The sequence below is a fragment of the Paramacrobiotus metropolitanus genome, unplaced genomic scaffold, assembly GCF_019649055.1.
Source record: "Paramacrobiotus metropolitanus isolate TYO unplaced genomic scaffold, Prichtersi_v1.0 Parri_scaffold0000079, whole genome shotgun sequence".
Taxonomy (NCBI): Eukaryota; Metazoa; Tardigrada; class Eutardigrada; order Parachela; family Macrobiotidae; genus Paramacrobiotus; species Paramacrobiotus metropolitanus.
Window position 1 is genome coordinate 601,995 of NW_026570299.1, and position 17,909 is coordinate 619,903.

General features: G+C 46.2%; 3 protein-coding genes across 3 annotated transcripts; 1 reads left to right on the forward strand and 2 right to left on the reverse strand.

Moving 5' to 3' along the window:
• Positions 1–6,410: 6,410 nt before the first annotated feature.
• Positions 6,411–10,835, reverse strand: LOC129595550 (putative leucine-rich repeat-containing protein DDB_G0290503). Its single transcript, XM_055492595.1, has 3 exons — positions 9,931–10,835; positions 7,164–9,085; positions 6,411–6,417 (listed from the first exon to the last, which is right to left on the reverse strand). The coding sequence occupies exons 2-3, from the start codon at positions 9,059–9,061 to the stop codon at positions 6,411–6,413; spliced, it is 1,905 nt and encodes a 634-aa protein (XP_055348570.1). The 5' UTR covers positions 9,062–9,085; positions 9,931–10,835.
• A 2,618-nt stretch (positions 10,836–13,453) lies between these two features.
• LOC129595560 (uncharacterized) lies at positions 13,454–16,011 on the forward strand. The gene is made up of 3 exons (XM_055492604.1): positions 13,454–14,172; positions 14,234–14,648; positions 14,984–16,011. Exons 1-3 carry the CDS (start codon positions 13,561–13,563, stop codon positions 15,940–15,942), a joined length of 1,986 nt encoding a protein of 661 aa, XP_055348579.1. The 5' UTR covers positions 13,454–13,560; the 3' UTR covers positions 15,943–16,011.
• Positions 16,012–16,574: 563 nt separating this feature from the next.
• On the reverse strand, positions 16,575–17,813 carry LOC129595564 (uncharacterized). The gene has a single exon (XM_055492611.1). It carries the CDS (start codon positions 17,667–17,669, stop codon positions 16,629–16,631), a length of 1,041 nt encoding a protein of 346 aa, XP_055348586.1. The 5' UTR covers positions 17,670–17,813; the 3' UTR covers positions 16,575–16,628.
• Between the last annotated feature and the right edge of the window lie 96 nt (positions 17,814–17,909).

The following is a 17,909-nucleotide window of genomic DNA, read 5'->3' on the forward strand; positions in this document are numbered from 1 at the left end:
TCGAGTACGTTCTTTACTGTCCCAGCGTTGACCTTTACATTTTCCATATGTTCATACGGTTCAACGTATCCAAGCAGTTGATTTTTCTTCACAATCTGGTATTTGCTACTGTGATTCGCGATGACGATTGCAAAGTATTTTCCCCTGTGATCCGTCACTCCTGCCAACGGTTGCACTTCAGTTTCCACTTGTGGGACCGGTGTAAACATCAACTTATTCTGAGCCGGTGCATATTTTCCCATCTTGACCTTTACCCGTGTGCAGTTTGACGGTTTCAGTTTAATTCTTTGGTCGCTGTAGACTTTAATCACATCTTTCGACATTCTAGCCTTTTCTACTTTTAATCTTCTGACTTTAATTTCTTTTTCTTTTTCTTCGTCCACTTCGTCATCTTCGTCCAGATCCATTAAGTCCTCTTGTTCTGAGAGGTCACTTACACCTGAATCTTCCGAAGTCGTTGAGTTATCACTTGAGCTCGTCCATTCCGAGTCCGAATCGCTGCTCTCGTATTCTTGTGCAGCGGCTTGACCTTTGTCAGCCTTTTCAAATGGACGCTCATCAACTCCTTCGTCTTCTGATGAAAGGTCACTTTCGTTTCCTCGCGAATCGTTAAGTTTTTTCGCTTTCGAATTTTTGAGCAGAGGTTTGTCCGTTTCCTTTGCCTTTCGCCCATTTCGTGTAGCGACTCTCGGGTGACTCCTCACTACCCGGATTCTCGTTGATGACCTTTCCGATTGATCGGAGTTTGACTTTTCTTCGTCCGATTTTGGCTTTTCTATTCCCTCGAGGTTCGTTAATGGCTTTTCGGTCAACTCGACCGGCGGACCTTCCTCACCGTTATCGAGTGACCTTTCCCCGTTTTTTGCCTCAGTTACTGGGTTTTGTTGTTCATTCGATATCCTTTCGACCTCCTCTTTAAACTTCTTCCACATTTCTCCTCTGTCCGTTAACATGTGTGCAATGTCGAAGGCCGATTTTGAACTTCCTTCTGTTTCATTCGATCCTCCTTCAGCTGTCTCTTTAGCTGTTTCTTCCTTCTCCGCTTCTTTCATAGTCTCTTTATCCCCTTCATCCTGTTGGACCGTTTCATATCCTTTAGGTCGTTTAGGACCAACAAAAACGCAATTTGCCATCAGCTCTTCAGTGACCCAGTCGTCACTTGGAATCGTTTCATACATGCACCATGTATCCCCGCCTCGTTCTGGGTATTCCACTCCATCTGGATCTGGTGCAAAGGTCACCTTTTTCTTTTCCATTAACCCCGGTAACCTTCTTTTCCGGGTTATTTGCAATTCTCGCATTTCCTTTGTATCGAATATAGGAATCTCCGCTTCGAATTTCCTCCAGTATTTGTCGAATAACTCCCAGTTATCGTCTTTGAGTGCTTTACAGAATACCACCACCGATTCGTACACCGGTGTACCAAGTCCCGTTGGAAATATAATTGTTCTCCCTTGACCTTTATACATATGGTTTATGCGGAAGTCCCAGAACAATTCTATTCTCGCTTCTTCCCATAGCTGTACTTCCTCGTTCATTGAGTCGATCTCCCTTTCAAGTTTCCGCTCAGTTGATACCGGGTCAAGAGGATCTTGGATTCCGTTATCCACTCGTTGCTGCCAATGGTTCAGCCATTTTCCTCTCCCCGTAATGAAGTTTTTCACACATGACAGCCAAGTCCGATATCTGTTCCAGTGATACCGCTCAATGTGTGGCTTCCACATTTCGTTTGTCCGCATGATACTTTTCACTTCTTTTTGGACGTGACCTTTAAGATCTGCTAATGCAGCGTTACATCTCGGCCATTCTGAAAGGTCATCTTGGGAGGCGTCTTGGCAGCATTCAGTGCATTCCCATTGTGGTTGCACTCTACACGGATCCTCGTAGTAACCGTGTCCGCAGCTCCCCATTCGTTCTTCTGGAGTTAATATCCTCCGATTCGTTTGCGGTTTGGTGATCTCCTTCTCCTGTGTTGTAGCTTTCTGCTCACATTCGATTTCTGTGCTACTCGCTTCGTCGGAGGATATTTCAATAATCTCTGTTTCATTGTTCAGTTGGTGACCTTTCAACTGTTCAAGCGCTTTGTTGCGGATTTCGCTCGCGAACATCTGTTCTTCTTCGGCTATTCGTTTCAATATCCGCAATCTTTCACTCTTTTTATCCTTCCCGACTTTGGCCGTCTTTATTCCCAGTGCCTCTGGTACTGGGATAGGCTTTGCCCACTCCATGCCAGGCACAAGCGATTGTTTCGCTGCAGCTGTCGCCTCTTTCTGTGTGGCAGCTATCTCTTCAAGTGTTGGTGACCTTTCGTCATTTCCGGTAGTAGATCGAGGTTCGAAAGATTTCGGGGTACGCTCTGGTACTTTCTGCAAATCTTTTTCCTCCTTCTCATTTCCGGTAGCAGGTCGTGGTTCGAAAAAGGTCTTGCTGACGTTTTTCGGATCCGACTCTGATGCCAAATTCTCAACCGGTGACCTTTCATCTTTCGTTCCCAGTGCCTCTGGTACTGGGATAACTTTTTCAACACATTCTCTTGCTGTGGCTCCTTGCTCACGGTTATCTGCGATCATACTTCTCCCGTCCGGGAGAAATATGATCGCCTCATCCATGTCTGGCGCGAGCGGTTCCTTTCTCCTTTCGTTGGCTTTTTTGACATTTCCACTTTCACTTTTCTTCTCCGGTGCCTCTGGTACCGGGATTATCCGTTGGTTGGTCTCGTTCTGCTGCACTCTCGTCATTCCCGGTGCCTCTGGTACTGGGATGACCTTTTCTCTTCCCTTTTGTGTCAGCATTGTCCGGTTTAGTGTGTTTTCAATCTCCTGTTGAATCATTTGCGGCTGCTCAAATGGTGACAATTCTTTTTTCGCCCTCATTTCCTTTGCCTTTCCCGGTGCCTCTGGTACTGGGATTAGCGTTTTATTAACCGCTTGAGCGTTTCCCGTCTGTTTTACAAGTTCGGTGACCTTTCCGACTTGAACTCTGGCGATCGGTTTCGGATCATCTTCTTTCTCTTCTTCGCCTTCGTTATCCATTAATACGAACTTCTTCTCTAAGAAGTCGAATCCCAGTAGCACCTGGACGTCATCACATTTCGGTCGGACGTAGAATGAATGTTCGCTAGTCTTTTTCCTTAAGGTCACTGGTGCTACGCAATAATGCGTCACCATGAATCCTGATGTTCCGCTAATTCCATTTATCTTCACCAGTCTGTCTGGTGGCAATGGGAGCATATGAAGTCCATTCTTCTCGCAAAACGGTTTGCTGATCAGCGACGTCTCAGCGCCGGTGTCCAACATTGCGTTGACCTTTATGTCTCCCACTTTCACTTCATGAGTGTACGCTTCAATTCTTTTAGGCAATTTTCCGTTTTGAATCTTCAATGTGTGGATCTTACATTTCACAGGGATTAACGATACTGGTCCCGGATCCATATCGGGAGGCACTTGTCCTTTCGCCGGAGTGCTATGACCTTTCAGTATCTCCCTCAAATTGTCGATCCTGTGTGGCACGTCAGTTCGGACATCATAGAATTTCTGTGGCTTTTTCTTGTCTGCTTGTTTCTCTGCGGTAATTTTACCACTGGTGACCTTTTCAACGTTCTGCACTTGCGGATTTGCTTTTGTGCTATCCACGTGACCTTTAGTCAATTCGTTTATCGTCTCATGGATCAGTTCCTCTTTGCATTTTTCGTTTCGTTTATCTCGCAACTTCTCAATGACTCCACTTGTTATTTGGTCAGCTCGCTTCAATTCATCTGTTTCGCTATCTTTCATCTCGTTTGGTGACCTTTCATATGTAACCATATCATATCCCTTTTCGGTCATCCATTCAATCACCTTTGCAGACACTTCATTGTTCGTTTTGGTCGGGTCGATTTGTGAAGACATTCCATCGGTTCGAGCTGGTGACTTGTCATTGGCATCCTTCTGCAGTGCCTGTGACAAGTCCCGTGACCTTTCGGCTGCGCTACTCTGTTGCATTTGCGCATTCTCATTTGACCCTCCTTTCTGTTCATTTTGCGCTAAGTCCTGTGACCTTTCATTGCGCTTTATAACAAATCCGCCGTTTGACATCTTTTGTATGGGAACTTTTTCTCCATAATTCGACGGTTTGTCTTTCGGTGGTGCATTTCGCGAGTTATTCAGGTCAGCTTGTGCATTCTTGTATTCAGTTGCGTTAAATACTGGAGCAAGGTTCGGTGACCTTTTAACTTCTTGCCCGGTAACTAATTCTTCCAGTCGTTTTCTCTCATGTCGCGTTCGCAATTCTCGCATGTCCCAGTAATCTTCTTGAGACATTCCCACTTTCTGTTTCGCTTTTGGCGTCACGGGTATCCATATCCCGTGATTCCCATTCGGTCTATAGGCTACTTTTTGCCATATTTCCTTCCGTTGCAGCGTTACTGCATCCACAAGTGAGTCATCGGAGTTCTGCTGTTCCGGTTCGCCATTCTTCTGCTGCGCTGTTCGCAGTGTCAAGTCTGTTTCTTGACCTTTTAACACGGTGCTTTCACCATGACCCTTAGCGTTCGCCCTCGCTCCTTGACCTTTCACTTGGACTTTTCCTACGGAAGGTGACCTTTCATCTTTTCTGTTAGTGATATTCTGCTCCATCCATTTTTGCCTTATCAACTTGTCCTCTGAACAATTCCAGAACTTTGGCTTCGGTTCTCCGTAACAATCGCAATTTGGCCCATTCACCTTATCGTTTTCTTCCAAGTATTTCCGGAATTTCGCATGTTGCTCATTTACCTCTTGCGCAGTATCGTTCTGCGGTTTCTTCTGGTTCAGCAGCGCCTGTTTAATCTTTGCGTTCCGTTGTGCGCGTCGTTGCGCTAACACTTCTTCGCTGCAGTACGGTGACCTTTCATTTTGCTGCGCTGTTCGCAGTGTCGCGCTACCGTCACGACAATTTCCACTCGCAGTACCATTCTGCGGTGACCTTTGGTCCCGTTGCGCGTTTCCACTCGCAGTACCATTCTGCGGTGGCCTTTTATCCACTTGAACATTTCCACTCGTAGTGCCATTCTGCGGTGACCTTTGGTTCTGCTGCTGTGACGGCATTCTTATAGCCGTTTCGATTTCTTTTTGCAATGACGACATCCATATAGCCGTTTCTTGTTGATTATATGACGGCATCCATCTAGCCGTTTCCTGTGGTTGCGGCATCCATATAGCCGGTCCACTTTCGTTTTTCGCTGACGGCATCCGTATAGCCGTTGCAGTGGTCACATTCACTGCAGTACCATTCTGCAGTGGTGACCTTTCCCTTTTATCCGGTGGTTTAGGGTCGGGACGATCAGTAGGCTCACCGGTGCCTACTGATCTTGCCCGTTTCCCTGAACCGGCGCCCCACCTTGTTGCGCGCCCTGCACATTTCCTTGCACATTTCCTTGTCCGTCGTTATTTACCGGGACATAGTTTTGTCCGCCTCCGTTATTCTGGCCACCACCATTATTTTGGCCACCACCCTGTTGGTAGTTTCCGCCTCCATTTGCACCGCCTCGGTTGCCGCCATTCCAATTTCCGCGGCCGAAGCCTCTGTTTCTTCCTCTGAAGCCGCCGCGGCCGAAGCCACCACGGCCGTAGCCACTATTCTGGCCACCGCCATTTCCATTATTCCCGTTTCCTTGTTGATTTGGGAAGTTTGCCCGAGCCTGATACCATTGCGCAATCAGGTCATATCCGTTTGCCACCGCCTGACGCCAGCCACCCGTGTTGCGCAGCCGTTGCCATTCTCTGAAGGCGAACAGATTTGGGTTCTGATCCGGCGGCGTATTCGCGAACTTGCATCCTTGCGTCTGGTGGTTGCCGTACATGCAGTATTGGCACATCTGTACGCCGTTTGCCACCCATCCGTCGATCATCTGGAACTTGAATTCTGTTCGTGACCCTTGATTCTGTTGAAAGTTCTGATTTCCTGTGTTTGGCTGGAAGTTGCCCTGACCTTGACCTTGGAAGTTTCCTTGACCTCCGTTCCAGTTCCCATTTCCGTATCCATTTCCACCGAAGTTGCCATTTGGCATTCCCTGTTGCGGTATCGCCACGTTCGGTGGTGCCACATTCTGGGGTGCTGGCCTCACTTGAGCCGCCGTTTGTATCGCCGCTACCATTGCGTACGTTATGGGTTGTCCCGTCTGACTGTCGATAAAGGTCACCTTTTCTGTGACCTCTCTGACCGGAGTCTCCACGCGGTATTCAACCTGCTGTTGGACTGGCGCAGCCGTCATTCTCTGTTGTGGCACGTTTTCAACTTGGCCTTGGCGGATGGTTGCGTATTCCTGATTACGTTGACCTTTTGGCGCCTTGTACTTTTCTTCTCCCGTTGCCCAGTGTCGGAAAAAGTCCTTCACGTCGGTTGGCGTCCTGCACTTTTGTGTACGCAATGCCTTGTAGAGTTCGTTATCCACTCTACATCCTTCAATTAAGAATCCCACTGCTTGTTTTTCTGTAATGATCCTTTTTGCTTTGAACCGCATTATCGCCTGATAATATTGGTCGAGTGATTCTTTTCCCAGTTCAAATTTCCTTGCATAGGCCTCGCGTAAGCCTAAGACTTCTTCATCCCGGTCACCGTATTCATCTTTGAATTTATCCATCCATTCTGTTACGGAATACTCGATTCCATCCTCTGATGCGATGTCTTTTTCACTTTCAAACCAGGTTTTGGCAGGACCTTTCACCGCACTGGCTATCTCGATCATAATTTGGTCATCGGTAAGCTGGTAAGTTCTCTGCGTATCTTTTACCAGTCTTGTCCAGCCATTCACTGTGTCGCGACTGCCATCAAAGGTCACGAGTGGCGTTTTTCGAGCCATGGAGTTAAGCGCCTTTGCTAATGCAAATCCCGATTGCGCTTTCTGATCCTCTTCCTCTTCGCCACTTTCGTCGTCGTTTGTATTTCGCCTCTCCTTTGCGTAGCGGGACTTCCTTGGGCGCTCTTGCCGACTAGATTGTTCGTCCCGTCGTCCTTCGTTGACAAAGACGTTCGTTTCAATGTGCGGGGGAAACTGTGAGGGATCGCCATGACTCGGATAACCTCCTGATGGTGGCTCTTTGTCATCTTTGCCCTTGTCACCGTTCGTTTCATTTTTAACATTTCCTTTGCCGGTACCAGTTCGTAAGGGCATTTCAAAATGGAAGCTTTTGCCCGTGCCCGTTTCATGCGCCTTGCTGTAACTGGGCGGGGGAGACTCCACTGTTGCTGACTTGGCTTCGTATCGCAACAGCTGTTCATCTTTGTGTTTGTTTGAGATGTTGAGCGCTTTATTCTCATCTTCTAGTCGTTTATTCCTTAGCTGAAGCTCCTCTCTCTCAATCCGCAAATCGGAGTTTTCCTGTTTGACCTTCTGCATATGGGCATGCAGTTTGAAAGTTTCCTGCTGGGTGACCTTTTCGTTATCTTGTTCCATCTTTTTGATGTGTTCGACCAACTGGGTCACATCTCCTTCGAGTTTCTGATACTCCCCAGCGGCTGATCTCAGCTGATTTTTGGTTGTAATCAACTCGTCGTCCTTCGCTAGTGCTGTAGTGGTCATCTCGACGAGTTCAGTATTCAACCTCGCGATTTCCTCACTCTTTTGGTCAAGCTGCTGTTGCCATTCTGTATCCTTCAGCTCTAATGCTGTAACCATTGTGTCGAGCCGGAGTGCTTGAGTTTGCCACTTAAGGCCTTCCTTAGTGATCTTTTGAATTTCTGCCGTGACCTTTTCGTTTTCGTCGTTGGCCTCTTTAATCTCTTTTGCCAATCTTTCTCCTTCTGTTGCTGTGATGTTTCTCGCCTCGCGCATTGCTTTAATTGCCTCGTTGCGTAGCTTTTCAGCTTCGTCGGCGCGTTCCTGGTGACCTTTTGATTCACGCTGCAGAGTACCGATAGCTTCGTCTCTGAGCTTCAAGTCGTTTCTGAGTTTGAACGTCTCTGTCGCCAGCGCTGTCAATCGCTTCGTGACCTCTGTGAAATTGGTCGCGTACTCGTCTCTTCTAGCTTCAGCTTCGGTGACCTTTTGACGCAATTGGTCACACTCGTCCTTCAGTTCGGCTAAGTGCCGTGACCTTTCTGCTGACTCCTCGGACATGCTCTCGTTCAACTCGTTGACCGCAAGATGACCTTCCATTTCTCTGTCATCTACCATCTTCAAGTATTCTTCTGCCATTTCTCTTTGTTTTTCATATTTCACCTTCCATTCATCTGCCATGTTTTCCAAATAACCCCGTTGCTGTTCCATCTCGAATAATCGGGTTTCAAGTGATACCAATCTCTCTTGGTATTCCTGTTTTCTCTTAACCATCTGTCCTTCCTTGGCGTCAAGTTCACTTTCCAAATCTTGGACGCGTCTCCTCAGTGTCAGCGTAGGGCTACTTGGTGAAGGTGGTCGTACGTTTATGACTTTTCCAGTCTGTGTCCGCTCGATGAGGTGTTCAGGTATTTCTTTAAAAGGTGTCATCCCTTCAGCACGGTCGGCTTGTCTCATCGCAGACTGGAAGGACATATTCATCGTTGTTTCGTCATCCGTAAAATATGATTCATTCGATTCGTCTGAGACCATTGGAGTCGCCCAAAGGTCATCGCTTGCAGTCTTATCGTTCAGTGAAAGGTCATCCAATCCGAGTTCAGCCAGTTCCTCTTCGGTGACCTTTGTGTTTCCCTCCATTTGAGCCAGGTTCACATTTTTATCCTGCTCATTCATTCCACTGATGGTAGCATCCAATTGGGATGCTACCACTGCTTCCGCTGTCTTTTCTGTGGTTCTGTCCTCCCCAGTGACCTTTGTCTGGTTCATCGGTTCACTTCCCGCCACGAGCGCGGGGGTTTGCTTTCCATCTCCGCTGGAGCTCTCTTCGTTCTCTGTAGCTCCCAGCGCCACTTTGTATGTATTATCACTGCCTTTGCTGTCCTTCCTTGCAAAGGTCACCGCTGCTCGGGTCTGTCTGTCATGTCCGACTGGACGCGCGAGCGACTTGTATTCTTTTTTATAAGGATCCACTGCGCCTTGCTGTGATCCTCGGGAGCTCCTGCTTCCCTGGCTGCTGTTAGATGTTGGTTCCGCGTTGTCTTTGTCCATGTTGATCGGATAACTTTGACGCTCCTGCCAATTGTTCTCACAAACGCGTTATTGTATGGTTTATTCAATTGACCTAAAGGTCACTTTGTACTTTCGAAATCTTTCTAAGTCCCTGTTAAAGGTCACTTTTCGATTGAAAAATTTCGGCTAAGTCCCGTTTAAAGGTCACTTTTTTGATAAAAAGTTCGAGAGATTTGCCCTAAAGGTCACTTTCCAGACAAAACTTCGAAACCGTTCTTACAGTTCAAAACACGTTTACAAATAAAATCCTACAGCTGCTAATATCGCTGTACTACTATTCACTTCAATTGCACTTCGATAAAGGTCACCGTTTGTCGCTTTCAGATCGTAAAGGTCACTTAAATAGGTCAATTTAGTCAGTTCCAACTTTTTAGTAAAGGTCACTTTCCGAACTCAAAGGTCAACTTCTCAACTCGTTTTAAGTTAAAAGGTCACTTTCCAGCTCAATTAAATCAAAGGTCACTTTTCCTTTGTTTCAACTCAAAAGGTCACTTCTCATCTCAATTCAAGTTTAAAGGTCACTTCCCGCTCAATTATCTCATCTCAAATCAAATTTCCCGTTACGACTCGAGTTCAATGGAAAATCCCCATTCGGGTTGTTTACTTCATTCCTATTGGTCAGCTAGCTCAAATTATTCTGTTCAAATTTCAACCAATCACAGCTCAGATAACCGACCAATCACGTTACTCCTCTTAAATTTTATATCTGCCTGACGTCACGGTCAACGGCCAGACATGCGCGCCGTGTGCAAAACTCCGCCTACTGTTATGCTCAGCTCAGTATCGGCCAATAGAAATTACCAAATTTATCAACTAGCCAATCCCGTAATTAATAACGGTTTTTCTACCTGTTAACCGTCCGTCCGTTCCACGTTCCACAGGGAAAATGATCCGAATGATCCAGATTCTTCTTCCAACTCCGCTCCCGCGTCGCCGCTGTTCCGTAGCGTGCCTCGCGCTATTAGTCTAGTACTGTGCCGGCTGTGCCGTAGCAACAGTAGTGCTCTACAACCAGTTTGGAGGAGTCTGATCTGTCTTTTCCCGTGCGCCCCTTTCGGCGCTTCGCCTCTTGTGGCCCACGGCTTAGGCTTCGCTGAAGCCTTGCCGAGTATCAGTGACACCAGTGTAGGTCTTCGCTGAAGACTCTACACCGAGGAACACTGACGACTGAACTCTTGAACTCTTTCACAGCTGAGGAAACAGCATAGGTCTTCGCTGAAGACACTGTACCGAAAACCAAAGCTGGTAATCCACGTCCGATGAGACAATTTCACCGCTTGTGGTGTGCACGTTGCTGTCAAACAGACCTGCGCCTTGCTGGTCGCGGATAACGTCAAATAACAGGCTAACTTTGCCTGACACAATTCAAATCAAATCAATCAATTCAGAGAACCGCTGTCGGCTCTGCTACCATCTAATGCTAGATCCAGAATGGATCCAGAGACAGAGACAGAAACGGGATCTATCCTGTGGGTGAGCGATACGACCTGGATCGCGAGCTATGCGGAAACACAAAACGTCGCACCGTAATCGCTGACTTTTTATAATATTGAAAGTCTGGAGACCAGAAATCAACAAGTGATCGGCACAGCTCGATCGTAAATCGTAGAACCAATTCAACAGTGTGTAACACTGTGCAGCACGTGCTAAGCCGCGCCCACTAACACAACTCAAGCTAGCCAATCAGAGCGAGACACGTCACAGACCGTAATCCGAAGGCGTAGCGCCTAGCGCCACGGGCGTGAACGCTAGTGAGCCTCGTCTCACACACTGATATTGTCGCTCGTTACGACACTGACATTCTGTAGTACGGATTCTCAACAATTCTGACATACATGTCAACATTGTCCGCGCATACGAAGCAACCCATCCGAACCATTTTATGGCTCCGCGTTGTATCGTACACCGTGGTATGCTTGCAAGGTGAAACCTTATGCGTTGAAATAATGGTTTGTTTTTGACTTGTGTAAACAGTTTTTTAATGAATCGTCCTTGACAGGTTACAAGCCCATCGGGGTTAACAGTTTCTTGGGTTCCTTAGATGTCATGCAATCCAGCCGCATATTTGTGTATTTAGGCCCTTTGTGATGGAAATGGATATTTTGGCATGATAAAATTTCCAGCATTCTGACATCAGCACAATGTTTTTCATTTACGCCTATGATCCACGTATCTACAGAGTACTGCACAATGGCAACACAGTGATTCAGCGTTATCGTTTGGAATATTGGTAATTTCTTTTCACTACAGCATTCTGATTTGCTTGGTGCCTTCGCCAAAGATCTCAAATTACACTATTACGAAAGGCTGATTTTCCGGGCAGGGTGTAAAAACCTGGCACTGGCAAGTGCCTGTGGCGTTGCCACTGGCATGCAAGGGATAAAACCTGGTAAGTCATCCCTTTTGCACGCAATAAAATATGGCATATGCCAAAAAACTAGAATTATTAGACTCAAGAGGGCAATTTTTTCACATAATATCATAATAAGAGAAAATGACAATGCTGTACCCAGTGTGAATCAGATATCTTAATATCTTTTAATATCAGACTGAATATTTACCACAACCGCTTTCTCTACTGAACAGGTTACGATCACAACTACCGGTACGAGTAGTGATTGTAACCTGTTCATGGTACTTCACGATCGTTTTTGCATCAATCAGATGCACGCCGCTGATTACAGAATTTGAATGATGATGATAACAGTTAAAAGGTTGACCTTATTTTAACAGGTGCGTCTATTTAGTGCAGAATAACGGGTGGTTTTTGGCTTTTCAATGAATCACGTTACAGTCTTGCTTTGTGCTTCTTTTACCAAATCATACAGTGAGCGCATATCGTTGGGATGTTTGACTGCATGTTTTGTGTGGATGTAATTTTTTATTGAGACCTTTGTACCATCGCGTATAGGTATCTGTACAGACGGCGCGGAATAATTCCGCACCGTCGGTACCTTCTGTAAAAAACGATTTTAAAATAAAAATTTTTACTAATTATTGCAGCGACTTTTCAGCGACATACTCCAGCAAACTTTGTCGGGGCGCCAACCGGTGTCCATTAGGCGATAAGGATTTTGCATTACAGTATTAGGCGTACACGGCCCCTGCTAGAGGATTGCAACAATGCAAATCGAAACACGAAACACGATGGCTGCACAACATTCGCCTGGCAGAGAGGAATGTGCTTGGCATGGGACGTCACTTGTGTGGACACGGTTGCGCCATCACACGTCAGGTCTACGGCAGCAAACGCAGGTGCAGCGGCATCGGAAGCGGAAGAGAAGTCCCGGCTTTATTTGTATCTAAGTGGCAGATACATCTTCGCACCGATAGCGTTCGAAACCATGGGCCCTTGGGGACCGTCCGCTATCGCCATTATCAAAGCACTGGGTAAACGACTCGAGCAACACACAGGCGAAGCCCGTTCCCATGAATTTTTACGCCAACGATTGTCACTGGAAATACAGCGCGGCAACGCGGCATCGGTTATGCGAACGATGGAAGGAGCAGAACAGTTTAATGAAGTTTTGATGTTATAAGGAAATGTCGATGTTTTCAGTTATTATAAAATTACGTTGTACCACAGGTGAAATCAAGCACAGCACGGAAACAGTGTTTCGTGGAGCGGCGTGGTTTGCAGCTTAGTGTACGGTAATTCTCAAATTCATTCTTTTTGCAACACCGTTACGCTATCGATTGCTGATTGAGCCAAAATTCGTTAAGAAAATTAATAAGACCTTGTAATTCTTGTCATGTACGGGTTCAAGTACTAGCAGCTATTAATGTAACAGTTATTGTAAATGATGCCATCGCAATTCTATTTGCAACTAGTACAAGGTGACACCCGTCAACATTTTTCAATCTTATTACGTATTAAACGCTGTGGTACGTGTTTTCTGGCAAATGCCATATTTTATTGTGTGCCAAGAGGGAAAACATACCAGGTTTTATCCCTTGCCATGCCAGTGGCAACGCCATAGGCACTTGCTAGTTCCATGTTTTACACCCTGCCGATTTTCCGTTGTTGAATAGGAATTTCTGAATTGTCTTCAACTCACTAAACGGTGAGCATGGTCACTAGAGAAATACGTAAAAGGAACATTAGTTACAGACTTACAGTACATCACAACGGCGTACATATGGGTTATTGCTGTGCGTTTAACTGGCAGTTTATCCTGTCCGAGAATTTAAGTCGACAGCAGCGATCCGATTAGAAATGGCTAAACGTACTTTGTACATATCTGATAAGAATCCAATAATCGGAACAGCTGCTGCGTCCTGTTGCAGCGTGACACTTCCGATTATTAAGCAAGTAGATGTTCAACGAGCAAATACAGGCGGTTATTTGCTAACAGTTTCGCTACGCAGGAACAGGCCTTCTATTTCAGCACAGTTTATTTACACGATGCTCGTCCTTGCGTAAGAACATCCATTCTAAAACGGTCCGAATATTCGGTACACATGCTTCTTTTCCCGCAATGAGTTCGACAGTATTCAGGATACACCCTATACCAACAATTCTAGCGTTGATGTGCATCTGGCCGATATTTCCCGCCAAGCACATTAACCCAGGCTGCGCTTACCGCGAAATGAACGTTTTTAAGTGCGACGCCGATGCTTTCCATATGATTGAAGCGCGTAACATTTCGCGCATTCCCGCAACAGTGGAGCGAATCCATTTTGCTTGCTCCGTTGCCAGTTCTCGCTCGTACTGCTACGGAATGTCACAAAATCCTACTGCTCTTCCACGCCGGCACTGGCTGTATAGCGTTGTCATGGAAGGATTCAAGGCCACTGATGGCGGCCGGATCCCGATAAATAGTTTTTTAAGTACCAATGCGCACCATATTGGCTTTGTGGCGATTTCCCACAGTCAGATCGGCTACCTAGATCGTGATTTGTTCGCTGGGTTTGCGTCTCTTCATACTTTAGTTCTGAACTATAACGACATTCATAGTATCGACATAAACGCTTTCCAGAGTTTGACAGGCAACTCCGCCCGCAAGCCGGTGTTGGAGCATTTAAATCTGTTACACAACCGTCTCGAGGAACTCGACTGGAGCACCCTATATCCGTTGAGGGAGTCTGTGGTACGCCTATATTTTTTGGCGAATTTAAACTCAAACACATTTCGTTTTTGTAAAACATTAGGAAATTCTGTATCTTGCGGACCAGAAACCGGGACTGCGCTCCATTTACCGTAGCGGTTCCGCATTCGCAACTGTTATTCGAGATCTCAGTTTAAACAATAACCGACTACCATCTATTCCTGACTTTATACTGAACAGCATTGGTCTGCGGAACTCCAATTATCGCTCATTCAATTTCCGTAAAAACGTCTTCTGTACTAACACATCCAAACTTAGCTACGATTGCGGTTGCTGTGATGTGCAGAATTTGGTGCAGTGGGCGAAAATCCATGCATCGTCGAGCGACATTTCGCCGGCATTAATCCGGTTGGATACAATGTGTGGATCAACACTGAGGCGGTTCACCAATGATGCAAGCGAAATTGCATCGCGTTACGCATATCCCATTGCGATGATCGAAAACACCTTTGAACACTGTAAGATATTTGTTGAACGGTTTGAACAGTTTACAATGGAATATGGCATACACATGTTGTTTACAACCGTCGTAATTTGCCTGAATTGCGACGGTTATAACATTCGGAACAAATGCGGGTGTGCTCGTAAAAAAATATCATTGAAAACCTTTTCATGCACAGTCATGAGTTGCTGCTGTTAGTACAGCCTGTAAAACCTGGTTTCTGCCACTTCATGCATTCTTCCAGTGTCGACAAAGCAGCTGTTTGTGCTTTCCAGTGCTCTATAAGAAAAGCAATTTCTACAAATACTTCTATGGACGTTTACCGAATTTCTTTTAACCTGTTTATTTTAGGTCCTTCCACAGTCTCAGCGCAACCAAGTCATGAGCCAACTACGGTTGCAGTGCAGACAACTACGACTTCAGCGCAGCCAATCACAACGGCTTCTGTACTCGTAGCCACAACTCCAAAGAAAATCCACGCTGCCGCGTCTTCCGAGGTGTTATGTCCTGACTACAAACCAATCCAGATAAACTGTTCGGCAGGGCAGCTATTTATTTCTCAACCAGATCTCACTCAGGCTCAGGGCACTGAAACCGTTTTTCTTAGCGATGGAACTTTCGGTTGTGTTAGCAAACTTTATGACTTGCACAGCATGATTTTGGAGCTGCTCGAAATATCTCCGGAGACAGATGCGCAGACGAGTGGACAAGGTGTAATACTTGCGGGATGTCGGAACCGCCTGACTAGCATCAACATACGTGATCCTGAAAGATCTGGTGCCAATATGCTAATCTACTACACTGATTTGCATCCGGAATGCTTCGGAAAATTTACACAGTTTCTTCGCTGTGTAAGTGACAATTTCCTGAGTGAGGGGGAAGGAAATGTACAAGCGCCTCGATTAGAATTCGGTTTCTCCTTGTTGACCTTCAAGTCTTGTACTTCAAGGAAGATTCCCAGTGATGATCTAACGGCAAACTGCACAGACGGCAACTTCGCATTCTCCAAAACCAATGACTCCGCTTTGGCAAGCTTTGGTGTTCGTATTCGCAGTGACGAACACCTTGATTGCAGGACAAAACTGGCCTTGATACATGAATTTATTTTAAACGAACCAGTCGCTACTGTTGAAGTGCCCGATATGCCGTCACCCTCGTCAGTCGTTGCCGTCTGTCAGAAAAGTCAAGTGTTTGTATCCGACGGTCAACCAAGGCGATCGCGAAAATTAAATTTGGAGTACTATGCAGCACCCAGCAAGTTTTGCCGGCAACTTTTCTCGCGGTTTCTGTCACATCTTTTTATGGTCTGAATTTTATATAGCCTTTATGTCAGTTGGGTTGTACTCGTAATAAAAGTGATGTCCGTTCTTGGGGCTATGCGAGAGACCAGAAACATTAAAGTTAAACCGGTTCTGAAATCAGTTGGTTGGTTATAGTTTTGCTGTGCTGGACGCGATTCATCTATTGTGTTGCAGGGCTTCGTACCAAATCTGTGTTGTACGTAGATGTTCAGTTTGCAGTATACATTGCCACACAAATCACAAGTTTACAGTGAATACACCGTACTCGACATGTTTACGCCGTACTCGGCAGTTTTGAGGTAAAGAACCAGAACATCTGTTTTTGCTTCATTCTGCTTTTGCTAATTTTCTTGTGTAGCACATAATCCATGCAACCTGCTGCGTTTTGCATACAACCTTACTCATGTAACACTGGTTCTGAACCTAACCGAACACTCAGGCCATGGTTGTCAGTGACTGTTACACGTGCTGAATTCGCTGCAGAGAGCATAACAAATTTTTGGCTTGAGACGTCTAGAAGTTTTACTAACCTGTGATTTTCGAATCATGTTATGTATATTGACGTCTTTACAACATGTTCTTAAAGATCTAACAAATTTACCAAAGATAACGTACGAAACAGGCTTCAGCATTGCAAAAGAAAGAGATGTTGTACTTTTGCAGACATTTTCTTCACACATTTAAACCGTATTTGATTAACCAGTTAATCGACGCCCAGCCGCATCGTTTACAATGGACGAAAACAGCTGCAACAAGCTCGTATTGGCATTGTTAAGAGCGCTGGCCGTTACGGAGCAGTCGGTAAAGAACGCATGATAAGCCGGCTTGATGCGCCAATTGACTCGGCCGACGGCTTTTGACATGTCCTCCCTCCCGTACCAATTGGGATTCGTTGATATCATATCGTCCATGTAAACCGTGGCATTGTGCTTCGTCTTGTAGAGCTGCATGGGCACAAAGCCGGAATTATGTACCCACGCGTATGATCGATAATCTTTGATGTACTCCATCAAGAAATCGCGTACATAAGCAGCGCCCTTCCGACACGCCAGAAATCCGATATTCATAAAATCCAGGTTCTCCTGGCTAGCAATGCATTCATATGTCTGCAGATGGCTTAACAAGTTGGTGATGTTAGGCATCATGTATACATCAAAATCCAGCGCGATACCGCCGTGTTTGACGAGAGCGTACAGCTTCCCGATATCCGCCTCGTGGCGGATGGCCCGCTCTTCCCGACTGAGGCCGAACCGGCCGATGACATAGCGCCGCCGGGCGGCCACCACCTGTACCGTACTCCAGTTAGAGATGAGGGTGTTGCACGGGTCGAACGGCCAGAAATCGGGGTAGTTGGTGTGGAGGTAGATATGTTGCGGTTGGATGTACATCATCACCGACAGTAAACTGAGACAGTGGATCCAGCATAAGCTGTCGTTGACGCCAGGCGGGTTGGCGTAGAAGCGCACGAAATGGACGGGGTAGTCGTTGGGTGTGGCGTCGACGATCGTGTCGTCGGTGATGTCCGGGATAAAGGGTCCGTCGTCGGAAAGCGGCCGGGCGTCAGCATCAGGTAGGAAGTCGAAGTCGCTGACGTGCCAGGTGGGGTAAAACTCGGGCGCACCGCTGTTGAGGGATGCGATGAACAGTGCCGCAACGATGCCGCAGCCGATGGCGATGTACAAGGTCTTTGCCGATGCGTTACAAGGGAGATTCATAGCATACAATTTCTCCAGCATCGCTGGCACAATAAACTTATTTTTAGTCAGTTGGGATTGTTTTTAATGCGCTCAATCAAAAAACAACTGCTTATGGAAACTTTTAAGATGGAAAGATTCGATAAGGTATGTAATCAGTTCGGGATTTGGCAAATCCCCGGCAGAAGCGGGAATAACGGCGCATAGTAGACGTTATTATTGTAGATACGTGGAGCTATTACTCTTTGTGTCATACGCTACCGCACGTGTTAGCAACAGTTC

Bases quoted from the DNA above. Each gene is read 5' to 3' on its own strand.
- LOC129595550 (XM_055492595.1), bottom strand. From the start codon at position 9,061: ATGGACAAAGACAACGCGGAACCAACATCTAACAGCAGCCAGGGAAGC.
- LOC129595560 (XM_055492604.1), top strand. From the start codon at position 13,561: ATGAGTTCGACAGTATTCAGGATACACCCTATACCAACAATTCTAGCG. The intron at 14,173-14,233 runs GTACGCCTATAT...GTAAAACATTAG, and splicing joins ATCCGTTGAGGGAGTCTGTG to GAAATTCTGTATCTTGCGGA. The intron at 14,649-14,983 runs GTAAGATATTTG...TGTTTATTTTAG, and splicing joins CGAAAACACCTTTGAACACT to GTCCTTCCACAGTCTCAGCG.
- LOC129595564 (XM_055492611.1), bottom strand. From the start codon at position 17,669: ATGCTGGAGAAATTGTATGCTATGAATCTCCCTTGTAACGCATCGGCA.